Below are 21582 nucleotides of genomic sequence, written 5' to 3'. Positions count from 1 at the left end.
TTTACCTCCACAAAATCTACAATCCCCCCACCCCCCGACAAGTAGTCACCTCCCCAACCATACAATATAGGTCAATTTCTTTCCTCTTTGCTTGCTATCTGGCTCAGCAATGGAAAGTTTTATCCTAATGCACCCACTTCAACCTATAAAAACAAAACAAAACTACTGAAAAATTCCAAACACCATCATAAATACAAAAGAGAAGACATTCCAAAAGCCTAAAAAACTACATTACTTTTATTAATGGTTATCTGAGTGTGGGGTATTTCTTTCTCACAAAGTTAAGGACAGTCACAAGGAGAGGCTGCTAAACAGCTTTAGGAACCTGTTGAGCTGGACACGCTGGAGGAGATGGAGAGACTGCCTCTTCACACTGACCTAAAGGGCTGAACCCAAAGGGGCTGCAGAGGTGTTAAGCCCAGGGCTGGGAGGCTTGTCGGAAACAAGCTAGCTTCTAAAGGTGGATCAGACATAGCCAAAGTCTTTAAATTATCCACTTCATTTCACCTGTGAAAAGTTCTTGCATTTACTCTATAGCCAAATTAGATTTGCCTTAACTAGATTCTAGACTATATGGAAAATTGCTTTTTGATTTATGTGACCACTTTTGACATGTTTGGTGTAGGCAGATTTCTCATCTATCACTGGAGTTTTGTGACATGAGGGAGCGTGCAGACAGAAGCAAAAATTCAAGTACAGCAACCTCTCCAGCAAAGGCAAGAGGGTACCACAAGAGCTGTTTTACCCTCACCCAATCCTCTGAGACAAGGGCAACCTGGACCCCAAAATAAGTCATCACCTAGGGTCTTATTGCTTAAGGGCAACACATCAGAAAGAACACCTGGAAATCTGCTCTGCAGATCTGGGCACTGACCACCAACCATTATATATATATATATAATATATATATATATGTATTATAACCAGATGAGAAGAGGGGCAGTTAAAGCTAAAGCTTGGCTATGATGTTACATTACAGATCAAAGGCCCCAAACAGCTCTCAACCTGCTGGCTTTTATTCTTTCTCCATGTGTGAACTATGTTATGAAAGGAAGTTCACTGCTTAAAATATATTCTTCTACAATACTACAATGCAAACCAACATCATTCAGAACATGAATCCGTATACAGCACAAGTAATAAATATTTTTAGAAAACTATGTACAATACTTCCTGTGAACATTTAGATGAGAGCAAAATCTATTTCTTTCTGCAAAGGTTAAAAAAGTTTTTACTGTCTAGTTCAGTGCTAAATTTCCCTGGCACCTAGTTACCATTCACATTTATCTTAAAATCAGATTTGCTTACAAATAGTATCTTAGAAAAACATCCTCCAGCATCACTGTTCAAGCATCCTCATTTGTTTAGAAAACATATAGGGATGCCACAAGGAAATATAAATTATGGTTCAAACAGATGACCATCCCTGTGGAACTAGTTCCAAAGCTCCCAGCATCTTGGACCTGTAGTTCTCAGTTCAGCCAGCTAGGCAGAAAGAGAATCACGATGCAGGAAGGGTGCCCAGGAACAGAGCACAGGGAATGGGACATTATCAAAAAGCACTGGCTCCATTACTAGTAGGGTGCAGATTGGGACTCCTGAGAAGTAAAGCTGAACACATCTTAGAACAGATGGTCTCATTCTGTCACCATCAGTTACAGCTGCAACTGGCCCACATCTGCACAAATGCTTGCTGAGACAGGGAAAGGGAGGAGGAAGATGAGAGCCAAGGTAGCCACAAGTATTGTCAAAGTGCAGAAGGTGGTGTACTTATCTCCCATGATGGTGTGAAGAGGTAACGATCATAAACCCAGGAGAATGAGACTAGAAGCACACACTTCAATGCTGTCCTCAGACAACTAATAGCTTCGCCTTATCCCACAGGTAGAGGTTTGGATTTCCTTACGGGCTACAACTAAGGCTCCTGCACAGGCTGTGGATATGAGCAGTTGAAACTTGTCAATGGTATATGCAAGAAACCCACTTTGTTCTGGGATGGGATGACAGTGGGGAGAAGAGCTCAGATTTCAAATTCATATTGTATCTGTCCAAATACAGTGAGGGCTTCAAGGCTACACCCTTCTGTCTTCACTGTGTTAAGGGTTCAATGGCTGAGCACAGTGGTTAAGGAGGATGGATGGCAAGAACAAATTTTGGAAAGCCCTTTTGACAGTTTTTTTTGTTGTTGTTGTTAAAATAAATACTTTGTATAGAAGCATTTGAACAGGAAAATATCACTATTTACACACTGAAACAAATTCCACAGTGGTGTGTATAAATATGCATTATATATATATATATATTTGAAACCAGTTACTAATAGTCTTCTAGAGCTAGTTAGAATGCAGAAACCACTAGTGAAATCAATAAACTTAAGTTACAGTGGCTCTCAAAATAATGCCTACCTGTGGTACAAATATACAAAATTAGGGAATTTTGTTTGTATAGTATCTTTCCCACAAACTAGCTCCCAAATACTGCAGCATTAGCTGCAAGACAACATGCAGTGTAGAGCACAGCAGACAACTGGGATAGAAAAAAAGTTAACTGAATGGTATTTGGATCCAACATCAAATACTAAAATAGTTAGGAAGAGAACAATGCTACTCCTGTGTGTTCAGTGAAGCACTTGGGAGGGGGAAGAATATCCCAGAGAAGATGTCACCTGGGTGGGTTAGTGACTTAAGCAGAAGAGGGAGATGGACAAGGTCCCAAGGATGGCTCTCCCATGAGGCAGTGATTCTGGTATGACCAGAGGTGGGCTTCAACGGCCAGGTCAAAGAGCCCTGAACTTTTTCCAGTCTAAAGCTGCTGGTGTGTCAACAAGGTGCCAACAACATGCTGGTATTTAAAGAATGTGTGATCTGGACTCAAGGTTAAAGCAAAGACCAGTCATTTAAGTTCACAAGTAATGACCAAGGCTTGGAGAGTGATAAACTTGCAAATATCCTAGATACAAGAGACATGGAAGGCTCTAGGGGCAAAACCAACAGACCCTGTACTTTCAGGGAGAGGCACTATTCTAAGCTGTAAGTAGACTGTAAGCACTGCCATAGTGGAATGTCTCTACCAAAATCAAGTTCACTGTGATTCGTAAAATGAACATATCATAAAAATGAATCACAATGAAACTTTAGAAGACTTTGTACTCTTAGTTTTAATTATATACCCTAGTAGACTATACACCCATAATTTATCAATAAATATTCAATCAGCAAAGGGGGATATCTTTTACTCACACGAAAATCATTTAGGAATAATGTGCAACAGCAGCTGTGTACTGGGATGAAAAGATAAGATACCCTAAAATCTAAAAGAACTGTTGTAACACTGTGGTACATTAACAACAAAAAAACGTGTGCCTAATTTTCCACAGAATTTAATCTTGAATGACTATTGTAGGGATTCATAAAGTTGTGCTGTAAAACGTTAGGTAGTAAATTTTTTAGTGTGGGCCACATAAGTTAACAAAACCCTTAAAAAAAAAAAGATGAAATCTATTCATCCAACCTGATTATAATACCACAGGCACCTGGTTGTTTTCAAATGGGCAATCCATGTTTTTGTGTTTGCACAAGGAACACCTGTGTTGACTGGGACAGTCGCTCAGTAAGAAAGATTCAGTGTCTGTGCTCATCAGACTGACACGACTGCATCATTGCCCCTCTGAGGGAGGGAGCAAAGGATGTGTCCTCAGTGCTGAGGATAAGCCACCAAAGCACTGGGAAAAGGAAGACTGAACAGAGAGGTGGTTGTGAAAGGAAATGACCAGTTATGTTTCAATTTCAAGGGCAAAAGTATGAGCAAAAAACACCCTCTACAAAGAGTCCCAAGGTGGTTCTCCGGGGTCATGGGGAAGCATAGCAATGCAAAGCACTGAGCTGAGAGCAGTATTAAAGAGTGCTTTGGGTTTCTGTGAATATGACATCTACAGCAAAGAGGTCAGGCCCTCAAGGTTCCCAACCTAACCAGTGTAGAAGACAGGACTCTGTTCTGATGTTTCAAGGATTAAATTACGTTCAAGGCTATCTCAAAAGGCTTCCCCAAATTCTGCTTGCTTTAAATACAATATTTTATTTTTCTCTGAAAAGAATTTGGGAGCAAGCATGGGGAAGAGCACGTACTGCTTGGATATGAAGATTTCCTTGCTGGTGTGATATACATAAATGCAATTTCATACTTTATTAAACAATAATATGTCACAGAGTAACAGCTTAAAACTCAAATAATTGGGCTGGAGGGTGTAGCTTAATGGTAGAGTGATTGCATAACATGCATGAGGCCCTAGGTTTGATCCCCAGCACCACACACTTCTCCGCAAAATGTTTCAAAACAATTAAGCACAGCTTGGAAGTCACTGACAAAAATTTTTAAATGACATGACAACTCATTTGGGAAAATAGCATAGAAATGCATACATGAGTTTTTTGGGGGATGAAAACACCTTGGACGAAGTTGACTGGATTTGAACTACAGATATAATCCTTAGCTTCTCAGTCATACTCAGGCGACATTAACATTTTTAATTATTCTTTTCCAAAATACTTCAAATGCTTCAATTTTTTATTTGTTAGCTTACTTTTAATAAAATTATTATTGCAAAAGTGTGACTGAAAAGATATCAACTCCAATATATTTTTATTTTCCTAAAAGCTGACCAAAAACATAAGAACAAGCAATGTTTTGGGTACGTCAGACTTTCTTTTTACTCTGTGAAAAGCCTTTCCCCTCATCTAAATGTGATGTTTGGAGGACTAAAGGTCCAACTAAAGAACGTTCAAGTAATTTAACACAAACAAAGTCTTGGCTTATTTTAATAAATAAGAAGTGAAGCCAGAATCAGATGACTAAAACTCTGTGAGTGAAATGAGAGATCGGGGACACCTATTTTTAGAATTCTAAAATCCAATCTGGCCATGAGTTTAAAACTTGACCCTATGATCTGAGGTGGCCTCAATGTGGTCCTATGAAGAGTGAGTTAAACGAAGATGAAGTGTTAAGGCAGCTCAGGTTTAAAGAGATGGTAGTCCCTGCGCTCTATCAGTATGTGTGCAGTAAGAAACAAAGAAGTGCATAATAAACAATAAAACGAGGATAAGGAAGAAAGGAAGCAAAGAAGAGAAAAAGGGTAAGAGGCAAAAGAGAAATCAGGGGAATTTTTTTTCCTAAGCAAGCTATTATTTTCTGAAGCAGGGGTAAGCAAACTAATTCTTAAAAGATCTAGAGAACATTTTAGGCTTTGTGGCTCTCTGCTCTACCCCACAGACAATCAATAAGCAAACGGGCAAAGATATGTTCTGACAAAACTTTACACAAACTAACAACCAGTTCAAAGAATCCCATACCAGCTAACCTGAAAACAAAAAGGACAAGGTGGTGCCCTCTCTACTGGCCAGCCTCTGGGGGGGAATTCCAGCCCCATCCCAGGTGTTGTCACAGACATCAAACTGGATGGTGGTTAACACTAGAACATCTTCTGCTCGCATCACATACCATGCCATCCTTTCCTTCTGGGATCTTAGGTCCACTGATCAACAGAAATGCTGCCCATAAATGAGTTATAGCTTTTGCCCTCACTGCAGAATCTACTATAAAGTGGGAAGCAAACCTCAATCCAAAGGAACTGTCTTGGAGTGATGAATTTTACTGATGACATAGTTGAACAGTGAGAAATTCACCTGCACAGTATGTAGTGCACAGAAGATTCCTTGAGAAAGCAACATATGTAAAGGGATGACTAAAGCACCCCTTTCTCTCTGTACCATTACAGGAATAGAGGCACAAACTCACACTCAAAGATTACTGTTTTAGATAGGGCTATACAGAAGTTCTTAATAAAGAATCCCAGGGGCTAGCAAGTGCTGGTTAGCAGACATGAGTAAAGAAAGGTTTGTGGCCTTCTTGTTGTACTGCAGGACTGCCACTGTTTGAGGAAATGATGGAGTGAGGCTCTGGACCTCAACTGAAGGAGCAACCCCATTGCTAGAGAGCCTGATAAGATAGGAAATGTATCTCCCAAAAAGGGCCCAGCTTTGGAGAAGCTATGATACAACTCCACTGATGTCTTCCCAGATATCTTCTAGCTCCTCTAGAAACTCAGGGAATGTCAGATCTCTGGTCATCAACTTAAGCCCCACCACTGAGGCAGTCACTTCACTGAGTTATAGGCCTTGGAGCAGAATTCCTTTGTGATTCGGGATCCAGAACACGGGACAAACTGCCTTTACATCTGGTGGCATGCCATACTTGAAAATGGCCATAAGAAGGAGGTCTTTTCAAAGGAGAGGAAACTGGAGTTCATATCAAGTCTGGGCTTTGAGGTGTCTGAGAGACAGCATTTCCCGCCTATGCTGGAAAGAGGATCTTTCTGCAAGAGGACCTTCTGGAGTTGGCCTTCAAGTTTTATTTTTGTTTTCTTCTATTAGCAAAATTAACTGAATCAAGATGAGATTCAACCAAAAATTTTCTAAAGTTTTAAGTTTCCTAACTTTTTAGAATTTCTCTACTTAAATGTAGAAACTGCTGAAAAGTGTAAGTCCATTTTAAAGATGATCCATTGCAATAAGTGTATAAATATATACAAACTTCATTAAATGCAGCCTAGAATGAGAGAGATGGCTGTTATCTTGAAGTGAACTTCTAAAAATAAAAAAGAATTTAGAAAAGTAATGGAATGAATCATAAACTTGGAACTAGAAAAGTTCCACCATCTTACTATCTCACTCCTCTCCCTAACCTAATCCAAGCACCTTACAAGGTAGCCTATAAGCAGCCAAGGGAGCACCTCTTATGTACAGGAAACAGCACACCTGACATTGGCAAACATCAGCTCTTTAAGTCACCACAAAAACAGTATCCAGTGACAACTATATGAAAAGATAATTGTTTAAACCTTGAAATAAGATTTAAGATTAAATGAACTTACTCAAAACATATTAATGCTTCTGTGCAACTTAATGCTGAAAAAGGGCTGCCAACGCACACACTCAGCAGTTTCACTAATATAGGTAGCTCTTGAATGGCCCAAGTCAAAGATAATAAAAAGAAAAACAAGACTCATGGGATAGAAGAGACATTAAACACACATACACACATACACACACACAAAACAACAAAAACACAGGGCTTCATTAAAGATAGTAAACTTCACTGTCTGTGAAATACAACACAACTCTCAAATTTCTCATGAACCAAATGCTTTTCCCTAGTCCTATTCAATCAGAAGTTTCTATCACATACAGCAAACCTTTAATAGAATGGGGCAGGCAGCCTGTTTTTATCATGTTCTGCATGAAAAAATAAATCTGGATTTATCTAGAGATCCAAAACCTAAATGGAATTTTTTTTTTAAAAGAAGGACAAAGCAACAGCTGTACATACTAGCCTGTTATGGTGACAGAACAATGTTAAAGAAGCTGAGACTTTAACAACCAAGCCTTTTTTTTTTTTGAAGTGGCTCAACGGAAATGTCAAGTACACACCAGCTATAAGCACAGCAATGTCATAGGCACTGAGTAAAGCCAATGGGCCCATTTCAGGCTTTACCTAAAAAAGACAAACAACATCAATTACAAATATTGTAATTCTCACTTCTGGGCCATGGAATAGACCACATGGAGGAGATATGGGGAGGGTTAATACTATTAGCATTTAACCACTTAGGATGATACTAATCAATCTAAAAAGACATCCACTCCAGACAAATACATTCACTTGGTGCATTCCAGCTGAACCTCAGTTCTGTGTGTAGGGGAGAGGACCCAACTGTACTGCTGGGACAGCTTCCTCCAGCTGCCAGGGGCTCTGATTCTACATAACTGTGCTGTTCATACCTCTCAGAATCTGGTGCTAATGTGGTATTAGGATGCACATGGAGTCACTGGGCCACTTTTAAACAAGTTGGCCTGTACTATTCAGCTTCATAAACACCTTACATGGGGAAGAAACAATTTTCTGTAAAATTGGGATTGGGAGACATTTGCAGCTGATAACCCCATGCAAATGCATCCAAATGCACATGTACACCCATATTCTTAAAATTTCCTATTAATAGAAATAATATTTTGGCTTCTCTGAATAGGGAAGTACTCTGGGTAAGAAAAAATAGGAATAATCACTTTCATCTTAATCATCAAATTATAGCTACAAGATAAAAAAGATTTTTTCTAAAATAGGACAATACCTGTTAGAATGCTAGCAAGCTTGCAAGGCTTAATACAGACAATAAAGTTTGGGGATGCAAATAAGTTTTAGAGGTTGTAAACCAAAATGAGTATTTGTGACATACTTTTTGTCCCATGGGCATGAGATTTAGAGAACATATTCTCAAATGACAAAAGACCAAAAACAAAACAAAAAGGTGAGAATAGTGACCAACAATGAATATGATTTTTTAAAGAAGGTAACAGAAATATTAATCTTCTATAATTATATATCCTCTGCACTCTCCACATACCACAAAAATGATTTGGTTTAGCTTTCAAATACCACTTAAACAAAAAACAAACATAACAGAGAGGGAAATTGCTGCTGTGGTTTGCAGAGGGTGTCTTTTCAGGAGCAGATGCTGCAGGGTGGCTGCTGAAAGCTCCTTTCATGTGCATGACGGTGGTCTTCTTGGCTACAGTACAAGTGCTTGTGCATCAAGTATAAAATACAAGCCTTTAATCACATAGATCAGCTTTTTAGCTTTTGTAAATTTTAAAACAAAAAGGATAAATAAGGCACTGTACTTTTTAAAACAGAAACTGCTTGGTTCCAAGTTTAAAACCCAAGGAACAACCAGAATATAATATATAACTTCCCTTACTCAATCTCAGAGAAGGACTCTACAAGTTCTCTTCTCTACCTGAGACGCATTTTCTGACATCTCAAACTGTGGTGTTTTCTATTGTAATTTGAAAGGCTTGATAAGCTTATAAAAGCAGATTTAGTTAATGCAAAATAAAAGGTTACTTCTATAGAACAGTTTCACTCTTTGCTGCCATCCTTCCATCACTTTCCATCCAACCGTCTCCGTTTGCTATGGGAAGAGTCTAGCTTTGCCTTGAGCTTTCGCTTTCTCTGGGCCACACTGTTGCCTGGGCCTTTTGTCAAGGGTCTGGTACTAGTCTTCCCACGGCTTGGCTTCCTGCTCGTGGCTTTCTGGGGCCTGGAAGAAGATTCACCTGATCCTTTTTGCTTTGCAGGTTTCATCAGCGCTTCTGAGGTGGCAGGCTGGGCAGGTCTTTTGTTTGTATTCTCTTTTTCTTTCCTGGAGGGAGGGTAGCTCTTCCCAGAGGACTTTTTAGGAATCTTCACTTTATTCTCTTTCAAAGACATTTTTTTCGGCAGCTGGCTGACTCTGTCCTTTACAGATGACTTCTTGGCAGAAGAGGTTTTAGTGGGTCCATCAACGTGCTTTTCTTTGCCGGCTTTCACTGTCAGGGCCTTGTCTTTACAGTCCTGGGTGCTGCTGCCTTCTGTTCTCTTCCGTTTACTCTGAACTTCAGCTTTAACCAAGATTTCAGACGTCTGCTTTCCTTTCCTTCCCTTCATTCCTTCAGTACTCTTGGGCTTAACGGGAAACCCATCTGCACCCACCTGGAGGGCAAGCTTGGGGGACATCAGAGGGTTGATGCAAACACTTTTACGACTCTGCTTACTTTCCACTGCCACACCCATGGGGCTGTCCATTTTCTCATTCCTGATCAATCGTTGCTGGGCTCTGAGCTTTCCTCGAATATTGGAATATTTCCTGAGGATCCGTGTACTGGCTGGAGTAGGCAGGTTTGTGGGAGGATGGCTATTTCTATCTTCCTTGACTTCCTCTATACTGTCTTCAGAATCAGGACTGAGGCTGACATCACTGCTGTCCTCTGGGTCTAGTTCGTCAGGATTCTCTCTAAATTTAGCACAGAGTTTCTGCATTTTCCAATTATTCTTAGCAGGAGTAGCTCCAGGAAATTTCTTTAAGTGTTTTTTTAAACGTTCAGCCTGCAGTGAACTGGGATACAGGCTGGAAGGAGAGTATTTCTGAAGAGGATTCTTGACAGGGGGAATGTCCCCTGGAAGACGAGTATTGAGCTTCTTCACAATGACCAGAGACCGGGTTTCAGTTGTCTCTAAGAACCATTTGCAAACATTAGATAATTTAAAGTCTGTCATAAATAACATCTGAACAGGAGAAAACTTTTGAGCTTCTAACGAACCCCTGCATTTCCGTGACCTTTTCTTGCTTTTCCAAATCTCCTTCAGTTTATCTGACCTATTCCTTGCTCTTGGTGTTGGTTGTGCTTCTTTCTCCAACTGGATCCACCCCTTCTGAACTTTCATGTACTGGGCATTAAAGTTGTCAATGAGCTCCTGGTTCTCCTCCTCTGCACACCATTCCACAAACTTTGGCTGTTCATGCACCACTGTGTCCACATCCTCCTCATCTATGGGATCTGCACTCTCAGAAGCTTCATTTTCCTTTGGCATTGGGCTTATTGATGTGGCTTCCTTTTTTGAAGCAACTTTTGTAGTATCCAAGGAGTCCAGAGAGTAAGCATGTCTCAAGTTATAGGGTGAAGAGGTCATTCGTTTAGGTCTTGGTACCAATTTTGGTGGCCCAGGAGCATCACCACTTAGACTACCTGCCATCTCAGCTGAGCTGGATGGAGCCTGGTTAGCACCATCTTTATGTTGGCTGTCCTCACTGTCTACTTCATTTAAAACTGCCTCCACATCCTGTGTGGGAATGTGTCCTGGCCTCTCATTTGACTGCTCTGGGTCCCTCTTACAAAGAATGTGTTCTGAGGGCACATGAGCATTTTCCTCACTCATCTTAGACTGAACATAGATTTCCAGTCTCTCTTCAGGAAGTGGCTGGCCAACTGTGGTTACGGGATCCCTGCTAGGAGAGATCTCTCCTTGTTCCCTCTTGATTTCTTTTGACAGCATGCTTTTAAAAGTCTGCCTTGTAATGATGCCTCCTCCTCCTCCACCCTCCTGTTCAACCTCTTTTTCAGAGGGGCATTCATTGGCATTTGTGTTTTCAGTTTCTTCTAGAATGTCTGTACAAAAACTATCATTCGGAAAGCCCTCAGGTGTTGTCCCAGCAGGGTATTCTTCTTTTCTAGAATGCTTTGCTCCAGGATTTTTAGAAACTTTGATCTCAGGAAAAGCAGAAGAAGAATCTGAACCTTGATTTCTTAGATACCTATCAACAGAGGAAGAATATGAAAGCTGACTTCTTAAGCATCTATCAGAGGCCTCAGGGAACTTTTTACCTTTTTTCTTCTTGTCCAAGTTTTCTTCAGGTGAGTCAATGTCTGGATCACAGGTAATTTTTTCTGAAGAGGATTTTATAGTGCTTTCCCCCCCCTCTAGTGTTTCTGTACCACATGTTGCTTCACCTTCCTCAATCTTACTGGGGTTTTCATTATGAAAAGTGCTGCTTGCTTTCAGGAATGGTTCAGTATGTAGCTCTTGAGTATCTCCAGTCTCAACCTCAGTACTGAAGCTCTGCTTGTGCTTACCCTGTACCAGATTCAGGGGAGGCTCCCAGCCCACAGGAGGACTTTGATTTTCTGAGAACAGAGGCTTTTCTTCTCTACTGACTGTTTCAGGAGGAGACTCAGGCCTAGAAGGGACTTTTTCATTGCCTTCCCCAGAAATATTTTCAGTTGGAGGAACCAAGTGGCAGTCTTGGAGTATACTCATGACCTCCACATCTGGCAAGGCAACTTGTTGCTGGTCTTGTTCGGGAGACACCACACTAGCTGTGGAAGCTGAGATCACGGTTCTGCCTTCCAGCACATCCTCTTCAGGGAGGCAAGCAGGCAAAGAACATATCAGGCTAGGGGCTGTTGTCTCCCCCAGCCTAGGAGAGCTGCTGGGATTTGGTTCATTTATTATGGGGCAAACTTCTGGCTCTTGAGACTTTTCTGCAGATGAAGTGTCTCTGCCTCCCTCCTTGAAGGAAATTATTTCCTTAGAAGGTTCTTCAAGGTTATCTTCTCTGGGAAGCTGCACATCTACTGCATGCCTAGGGGCTGACATTGTTAGAGTCTGCTTGGGAGTCACATTAGTAACTTGTGATACTAATAAGGAGCAGCTTGCTTTATCCTGGGAGTGTATATTTCTGGCCAATGTGCGAACAGTTGGTAGTTCACAACAATCACCATTAAAAAAGTATCCTCGAGTACTCTTTCTGGCCGTTTTCCGAGAAGATAACATGGATCTTTGATTCTCAAAGTGGCATTCTGTTATTGGCTGACTGATATAAACAACATCACACTGGTTATCATAATCATTTATCCTCAACCCTGATGCCTTTTTACTTTTCCGAGCTGTCTTGATGGAAGCTGGTATCATCTTGGTTCGTGAGTGTCCATTAGAGGCTTTGTGTACAGATGGTGTGGGGCTGGGGGATAACCAACCATCTTTGGAATGATCAAACTGGCTCTTGTCACTGGGATGTGAATGGTAACCCACCTTATTTCTTCCTAGTGAGTGAAGATGGTTCTCTTGCTTTGGCCTTGCATCTTGTTCATTTGCCTCTAAATCTTGGTGCAGTGGTATTTTTGAGCTACACTGTAAAGCATTCTCTTTGTCAGCAGTTCTAGGTGAGTTCCCCATAAACCCTGAGTCCCATGTCTCTTCTGATAAAGCTCTGAATGAATTTCTTTGAGAAACAATACAGTCATTGCCCTCCTCGCTATTCTCAGCCACTTTTACTGCATTTAGACTTTCTACTAAAGCTGAACTCTGCATATGGTCTTTACCATCCTCACATGTTTTCACATTTGAGTCTCGCTCTTGTCCAGTGGTTTGCCCCTCCAAGCTTTTAGAAATGAAGTGGGAGTTCAATGAGGAAGAATTAGATGCAGTGAGGTATCCCAGAGTGGAACTATCTATCGAATTGCCAGAATCAGGATGAATGGCTGGAAGTTCAGAGGAATCTTGCTGGACAACAGTCAAGGCATTTTCTCTTCCATCTATACAGTTTGTCTCAGGAGGAGACTCCTTCAGTACCTGTTCTGTCATATGCAGAGAGCTTTGAGAGCCCAGTGAGTCTACTAACAAATCTATGGAAGTAGGAGACTTCCTATCGAGGCACATAGCATCATTTTCCTTATGTCTGCTGCTTAGCTGGGCACAGCCAGCATTGCAAGATGATGCATCCATTGTTCCAGAATCCAAAGGCTGCAGGTCCTCAGTGTCTGACTGAGATTCAGTGTACAGGTCACTCAGAACACGAATGAACTGCTTCTGATGATGAGTGCAGAGTCTGACCATAAACTTCTCCAGGGGGGACTTCGACTGATTGTTAGAATCTACTGCTAGCGTTTCTGTTGAGTTCTCACTAGACAGACAAAAAGAAAGAAGGAATTAGTATGGTCATTTCCTAAAGGACCAATTTCACATTTTAAAATTCACTAGATGTTAATTATATTGTAAAGAGAGTAGGCACTGTGGCCAAACCACTTCTAAATTAATCACATTAAAATAAATAAATAAATAAATAAATAAATAATAAATTCACCATATAACTTCTGATTCAATAAAAGAGTACCTAATTTAAAGGCAAGCTTAGTCTAAATTTTTGAAACAATATTCTTAATACTAAAATGATCATTCAGAAAAAAATTTTTATCTTATAGAGAAGAAATATTTAAAATAATTTTTCGTCAAAAATCCAATTCTAGCTACACTACTAACTCTACTTGGTCAATATAGCCAGGTTGAACATCTCCAAACTGAAAATTTCTAAAATAGGAAATTTTCTGAATGATGACATAATGGCACAAGTGGAAATTTCCATACCAGCAAACTTAATGTACAGAATTATTAAAAATATACAGCTGGACATGGTGATGTGCACACCTGAAATCCCAACACTCAGAAGTCTCAGGGAGGAGGATCATGAGTTTAAGGCCAGCCTGGGCAAACAGTCAGTTCAAGGCTGGCCTGGACTACACAGTGAGATCCTGTCTCAAAAACAAAAGAAAAAGAAACAAAAATAAAAAATACGATATAAGCTTATGTTTAGGATATGTGCATAAGGTGTACATGAAAAAAGTAATTCTGTGTTTAGACTTGGGTCCCACTTTCAAGATACTTTATTATTATATGCATATATTCCCATATCTGGAAAAAAATCTCAAAGCAAAAATACTTCTGGTCCTAAGCATTCTGGACAAGGGATACACAACGTGCACTTCTGCTTTGGGCCTAGGTATTCTTGTTAAATAATCTACAACACTGACATAAATTCAGCCACACTATACTATAAATCTTGACTTAGAAGTATTTAGAGAATTTAATAGGTTAACCACTTCACAGTTTATTCCAAGTACCCCTTAGGCAACAAGTTTATATACTATCCCTAGGTATGGCATATGTAGGTGTCATTTCGACCAGTTGATTCTTTTTTTTGTACTGAGGATTGAATTCAGGACCTTGCACTTGTGAAGCAGGTACAGTGCCACTGAGCTAAATACCCAGCCTCAAACAATTGATTCTTGTATTGAATAAATTTGATAATTTTATATTACCTTATACCTCTTTTATATTACCTCCTAAAAATTAACTAAAAAACATGCAATTTTTTTGTCATCCATATTTAAATAATTGGACTGCTAAGTGGTTAAGATGATTTCTCAGTAAAACCAATTGGCTTGACAACTGGTAAATGATGTGGGAATTTTTTATCCTTTTCTAGAGCATGCACCAATAGAAGTGAATAATTTCACACTTCAGGGATATTAAATAGATGAGGGACAAGCAAGTACCAACTAGCTAAGTGAGAAAACAGATATGAAATCACACTGTACACTACACAGTGAGACAATGCAAGGTACAATGCTGCTGCAAGTCAAATTAGCAAAAAACATCATACAAGTCCTACTTACCACATTCCCCAGATTTTCAATAAATACTTTACAATCATCCACAAGAAGTCATTCTACATTAAAGAACCTCTTTTGTTTTTTTGGTACTGGGGATTGAACTCAAGTCCCTAAAGGAAACAGAACCACTGAGCTAAATCCCCAGCCCAAAGAACCTAAAATAACTAAGACAAATTCTTACTGCTTGACCCAGGCAGTTTGAGGATGGGGGCAGGAAAAGATGATACTAGACTCAAGACATGCTACAGGCAATGCCTTAGGCAAGAGTTTTGAAAAGCTGCTTTGTACTTTCAAATGTCTGGATTTTACTAAGCCCAGGTAGTTGGAGTGCTCCACTACCCTCAAGTTTGACACAGCTACTCAATACCCTCTCTCTGGATTTAATTCCACATGAGACTATTACCTGAGTGTGAAACATGGCAAAAGGCAGCTTAATAAATGTGTTGAACAGATGTTTGATCTTATCTTCTAATTCTCTTCTTCCATCTTTGACTTTTACCTCCCAGTCCTGAACTGCTTCTCTACCTTCCCATCCTCCATTGGCAGTGTAGTTACAGACTAAGGAATAGGAGACACCTAGATTCTAGTTCTAGCTCTGACATTTACTATTTACAGGATCTCAAGCAAGTTATTTAACCTCTCTGAACCTTGGCTTCCTCATCTATAAATTGGACTGAATTATCAGTATCTCAAGGGACTTCTGTGAGATATTAGATAATACATGAAGTCTAAACCACAAAAGAGCAGGTGCTTGGACAATTTTAGTTTCTCTGTTCCTAACTCAAGGAGACTTTAAAGACCAAATGGTGAATAAATAACCTGAAGCTCATCTTAATAGAAACCAGACCAATCAACCAACCAAAGAACTAGCAATAAAGTAGTTTTATTCAGTGCCACTGGTTTCTGAAAGAGCCTAGGCTGAACCACAGACTGAGACACCAAAAATATTTTCGCAAATATCTACCTCAAATTCAGCACTAATCACTGAATTGTGATCAAGAAAAACATTATTACAGGCCTGGAGATTTAGCTCAGTGGTGGTGCTGCCTGCCTCGCAAGCACAAGGTGCTGAGTTTGATCCCCAGTACCAAAAAAAAAAACAAAAACACTTACACAAAAACAACAACAACAACAAAAAACCTCAAAACACACACACACGAACAAACAAAACATCATTACAGAAATATTACAAATATTCCACAGGAATGGTATATCCTAAAGTACAGGCCAGCAGTGGGGCCAAACCATACCAAGGAAGAAAAGACCAAAAGTAACTAGAAAATGTCACTGGCTTTCTTACGGTATGTGTACTTTTCTCTTTGTACACTGTACTTGAATAAAAAAATTTTTTGAATGCAACATCTGGAAAGTCAAAGGAATAAACTCTTGTTTTGCAAGAATGGGAAACACTTTCTTCTTGAAACAGGTAGGACACCAGTGATACTCCTGGATGAGAACAATTGTTTCCAACATCTGGATGCAACGAGATGTACAAGGGAGCTCAACAGGCTTCTACAGCTGCAGACTTTCAATCTCATGGAGGGATCAGGAGAAAGCTGTGTTGATAGACCCTTCTAAGAGGTACTTAGGGACTATTTGTCAGGTGGACGCAACAGCACAATGTGTATTACAGGGCACGGTACCTGTGAGACACTGGGGGATAGTACTGCCGCTTATTATTTGTGATACCTTGCCCCCAGTACTTGAACATTTTGGGTCTTAGTTGAATAACTGCCCCATTTGCCCATCAGGACTGATGCAAGAGAAAACCTACAAACATCAGTTACCAAATTAAACAAGCTTCAATAAAAATGAGCTGGAGGGGGGCCCAGGATTTAGCTCAGCGGTTCCACCACCTGCCTTGCAAGCACAAGGGCCTGAGTTCAATCCCCGGCACACCCCCGCAATAAATATATATGTTTAAAAAATAAGTTGGGGATCAACGATGTGCATCAATTCTTTCTTGCCTCCTAAAAAAGGCAAATTTTCTAGATAAATTTTATACTTCAAGTACAGTACTGAAAAATGAGCTGGGCATGGTGGCTCACACCTATAATCACTTGCAAGGCTGAGGCAGGAGGAGTACTGCCTGAAAGTTCAAGGCCAACTATAGAGTGAGACCTTATCTCTAAAAAACAAAACAAAACAAAACTGGAAACTGAGCCAAGGACTTTGCAAGTGCTAGGCAAATGCTCTACCACTGAGCTACATCTTCAGCCCTTTTTTTATTTTTTGAGACAGGGTCTCACTAAATTGGCCAGCCTGGCCTCAAGTTAGTGACCCTCTTACCTCAGCCTCCAAAGTAGCTGGGATTACAGGCATGTGCCATCATACCAAGCAAAATTTTAAAATATATCTGAAAGTTAAAATACATCTATAAAGTTCCATTATCTGTGAACATATTAATTTTTTTCTTAATCGTCAGGATCATTACTATGTGAGTGAATGCTGACGTTAGGTAATCATTTTTAGTGGACTGAACTCATATATTGATAGTTTGGGGGAGCTAGTCAAGTAAACTGACTCCCTAAATTTAAAAAAGCCACACTTAGTCATCTGTATTTTATCAAAAATTTTCTTATTGACTTCCAAATAACAGCTAATCTTAGCAGCCCTACTTTTCCCTTTAGCAGGGTGTACTTTCATTTACTAGCTTTGAAATCATTTCCAAGAGTTAGAATGGCACTTTAAGTGAAAAAGAATAGCTCTAAATGAGGACCTGAGGAATGGTTTTATGAGTACATGATTTTCTTTTTGCTTTTTCGGTACTGGGGTTCAAACTCCAGACCTTGAGTATATGATTTTTTAATGACAGCTTTACCTCCTCAGAAACCTTCATTCCTCAATTCCTGGTTCTTGTATATGTTCCTGTGTTTCTAAGAAAAGTGACTAAAGTAAAGGGAATAATACTGCCTTTTCAGTGAATTAAAAAATACATTCCAAGTATATTTTAGAAATACACAAAAAAGGGGGGAAAGGCTAATAAGATCACTGAAAAAGATTAACAAATATACCATTTTATTAAAGAAAAAAAGCTAAAAAGATCAATTTGTTTTTCCCTAAATTGGGAAGCACAGCCATTATCTAAGTCTTTGTAAAAATCATCTGGATTATACCCCATGCCAGTATCTATATTCTGAAAGCAGGTTTGGGTGCATGGAATTAACAATACCCCTGGAGGTAAATGAAATCAAGGCATGAACCTAATAAGAAGGCAGAACTCTCTGAAGGAAATTAAGGAAGCATTATGCTTGCATAGAATAAAAAACTGAATAATGACTAATCTACATGTTACATCCAACTCCTTTATGTCTGTGAGACTTAGATCTGCTGTTGTCCCATGCTTCGTAATACAACTATAGGTCAGTATTATGTATTTCATAGAATCTAGGAAGGGGAAGTATATTCTTGGCTAAAGCATAAGGAAATATTAGGACCCTAAAACTCTAACCTGGAGCAGGTCAGGACAGCACTTAGATGTGACAGGCTGACACATCAGCTGTATCAATAGTAAGAGTAGCTGAAGAGTAATGGTTGGGAAGCCTAGGAAACAAAAACTGCAAACTTGGCTTTAAAGAAGATGTTATCAACAGAAGGTAATTCCCATATTTTCCTTTAGGCAAAGAGGATCAAGACAATGTACTAGTGAACCACAGGTCATTGAAGCAAGTGGAAAAGTACTCTTATCAAGTCATCAGGGTCCAGCTCAAAATTATCCCTGCCTGGATTGATGATATCCTTTCTCGAAATCCTAAAGGATAGTAGTCTGTAAAATTCATTGGCAATTATATGGATTTTTGTATATCCTAGAGTTTTTATCTTTTACTGACTTAATTTGTCTTGTCATTGTCTTAGCTTCCCAAGCAGATGTAGGTCTGAGTATAAGTAAGGACCACATTTCAGGTTTTCCTCAGCAAAAAAGGGGGGAAGGGGAAAGAACACCATGGATACTTCCTGGCTTTCATTCCTGGGCAGCGGCATTTACTGAGCCAGAAACACAAGCAACAAAGCTGGTAGTTATTGGGGTGTGCATGTTTCTGATGAATTCTAATCTGTTCAGACTGCGTTGTTTTCAAGGTTTGGAATCTGAGATGTTTGGTAGGCAATTTGGACACACACACGTGAGCCCATCAGAAGATTTACTTATAACTGAGAGCCTTCACATTAATACTAAGCTTTGTCAGGTATCATTAAAAGGCCCTGTTATAATAACTAACTTTACAACTATAGTAATAAAATCGCTTTTGGCTATACCTCTTAATTATACAGCTTCCTATACAAGTTTGATTTTTTCCTAAAAATTTTCTCAGTAGGATTTAAGTTTAGATGAATTTTAATTTTCTATTTAACTTAGTTAATTTGAGTTAACCTTCAATTTCCTGAAACTTAAGTCTATTACTGTTGTTTTTGTTATAAAAATTTATTTTGAGACAGCATCTTGCTATACGGTTCAGGCTGGCCTTGAACTTGTGGGGATCCTCCTGCCTCAGTCTCTCAAGTGCTAGGATTAAAAGTGTGCACCACCACACCCCACACTATTCATGTCTTTTAAAAAATTAGTGTTTAACCAGTTTGGTCTAAGTCCTCATCTTTATTTACATTTGCCAATAGCCTTAAGAGTCTAAATACAGACATAGGCAGCTAGTAGGGGATTCCGAGGGAGGTGATCCCCTCCCCCAGTGGGTCATTTCCTCAATACCACCTAAGCAGAAGCACTGTTTTAGTTCAGTGATTATAGTCTGAATCATATCATATTCTTCATACCTAAGATTTTTACTAGAACAAAAATTAATCCCAGACACTGAAATCACTTGAATTCAATGCCCAACAAAAGGACTTGCTGTAAAGGGTAAGTGAATTATTTTCAAGCAGAAAGACTGTACTTTTACTTTTGGATTGATAAACTGGAGGAAGAGCTATAAAAGAAAAAGGTGAACCTGACTTTCAACTACCTGAATTAGTTTATCTTCTTGGTAAAAATGGCTGTATGACCTTGACCACTTTATCTATCTTCAGCTCAATGCTTAATTCTGAAGGGTGTGGTAAAAGATAATATTCATAAAAACTTTAAAGGCACGGTTTGAGAAAGATGTGCTGTTTCACAATCCTGTCTTTAATGATTTACTCAATGATGTTTTTCTAGATCAGAGGTTAGACCCCACCAAACTCACCTCCTGAGTCAATGCTCCAATACTTAAATTCCCGAAGGAAAGCATTCTTGTTAATATAAGTGGTGGATGGTCAATGCTTATATTATTTTAGGGTCAAAGATCAAATAGAGAAGAAATACAGCAGAGAACTGAGCTAACAAATTTGAGAGCTTCAAATTTGGGAGTGAGTGATCATGTATTCGCACCAATGCCTAACTATTGGTAAGACTGCTTGAGTGGCAACATCAGTGATCAAAATACATTCTTAGTGACTGAACAAGACCAAGAATGATAGTGAAGGATGTTTGGAGGGGAGTGAATCTTAATATCAGGAAAAAGGTACTCCCAGAAAACAGTAGGGGAAAGAAAGCTTTAAACAGCATAAGTTACAGCTAAAAGTTGTAAATTAATTTGGCTTGATTCTTTTAAAACATAAAAACCCATTCTGTTCCCCCTCATAGTGCACAGGTTGTATTTTTTTTTTGCCATAATCTGAAATGATTCAGCTCACTTTCTCATTTTTGGCCCTTTAAGCATAGAGACTAAGAGTATTCAAGGTTTGGTGAGTCTGCTGATAAATTCTTGATCTATGCTGGGAAATACATCTGTTCTTGGCTATCTCACACCTGTATATCTTCAGCACCTGGATACAGGTATAGCCAGAAACTATGACAGAATTGTGTATACCTAATGGAGGTGGGCGTGCATGTGAAAATATTTTTTCAATCTCTATGAAGTTTTACTTCAACCATATATAGTTAAACTTCTAAACTGTTGAACTGGTTAGGAGAAATAGTAAAAAGGCAGGCAAAAGTAACATAGGTTGTGAGAAATAAAGCTTATAAGATCACAGAAAAAAAAGTGATCTTTTAAAACCAGGTAATGTGTTTTCTGGATAGTTGATATGATCGAAATTTGAATTTAGATAGAATTTAGGTAAATTAGTTAGAAAAGGCAGTATTCAAAACTGGAGTTAAGAAAATGAGCCTTTCCATGGACGGCTGGAGGATGAAGAATCATGGAGGATGGAGTGTGTATATGCAGGTCAAATTTAGGGTCTACCTCTTCACCATCTAAGTGGGATCTCAAGGAGCCATTACTGATGACAATAAGTCATGCAATCCTTTGTAACAGCTTTCTAAATTTAGTGTTCTTAACCAAGTTTACTCAAAGCAGGGAAGAACAAAAGGTTCATCAATTACAAATCAGTAATCTAAACTGGGGGACAAAAGAAGTACTTGGGCTGCAATTACTGGGCATAAAACTGTATTTTACTAGTTTTTCTGTATCTCAGGGCTGAATACTCCTAAGAAGCTTCTTACTATTCGGAGCAAATAAGTTAAATGCAGTTTAAAGCTTGTATATTTATTTTTCTTTATTGTAAACAAACTCAAATTTATTAAATTACAATTTTAAAAATATCAAGGAGATTCTCTTTTTTTTTTTTTTTTTGAGATATGGTATTGGTATGTAGTCAAGGCTGGTGTTGAACTCACTATGAAGCTCAGGCTGGCCTTGAACTTGAGGTGATCTTCCTGTCTAAAGGAGATTCTTTT

General features: G+C 39.2%; 1 protein-coding gene across 7 annotated transcripts in view; it reads right to left on the bottom strand.

Annotated features, from left to right (window-relative positions):
* Nucleotides 1–929: 929 nt before the first annotated feature.
* The window catches only part of Lcor (ligand dependent nuclear receptor corepressor), a 139782-nt gene continuing 119129 nt past the window's right edge, over nt 930–21582 (bottom strand). For all 7 annotated transcript variants that reach the window (XM_010618115.2, XM_010618109.2, XM_033761304.1 and 4 more), the window contains one exon: nt 930–13330. In XM_010618115.2, the coding sequence (XP_010616417.1) occupies nt 8995–13330 (4336 nt within the window). In that variant the 3' untranslated portion in view covers nt 930–8994. The remainder of the gene's footprint in view (nt 13331–21582) is intronic.

The sequence above is a fragment of the Fukomys damarensis genome, unplaced genomic scaffold, assembly GCF_012274545.1.
Source record: "Fukomys damarensis isolate Sample0158 unplaced genomic scaffold, DMR_v1.0_HiC HiC_scaffold_8, whole genome shotgun sequence".
Lineage (NCBI taxonomy): Eukaryota > Metazoa > Chordata > Mammalia > Rodentia > Bathyergidae > Fukomys > Fukomys damarensis.
The sequence above is the reverse complement of the archived record's forward strand: the minus strand, read 5'-3'. Positions and strand labels throughout refer to the sequence as shown.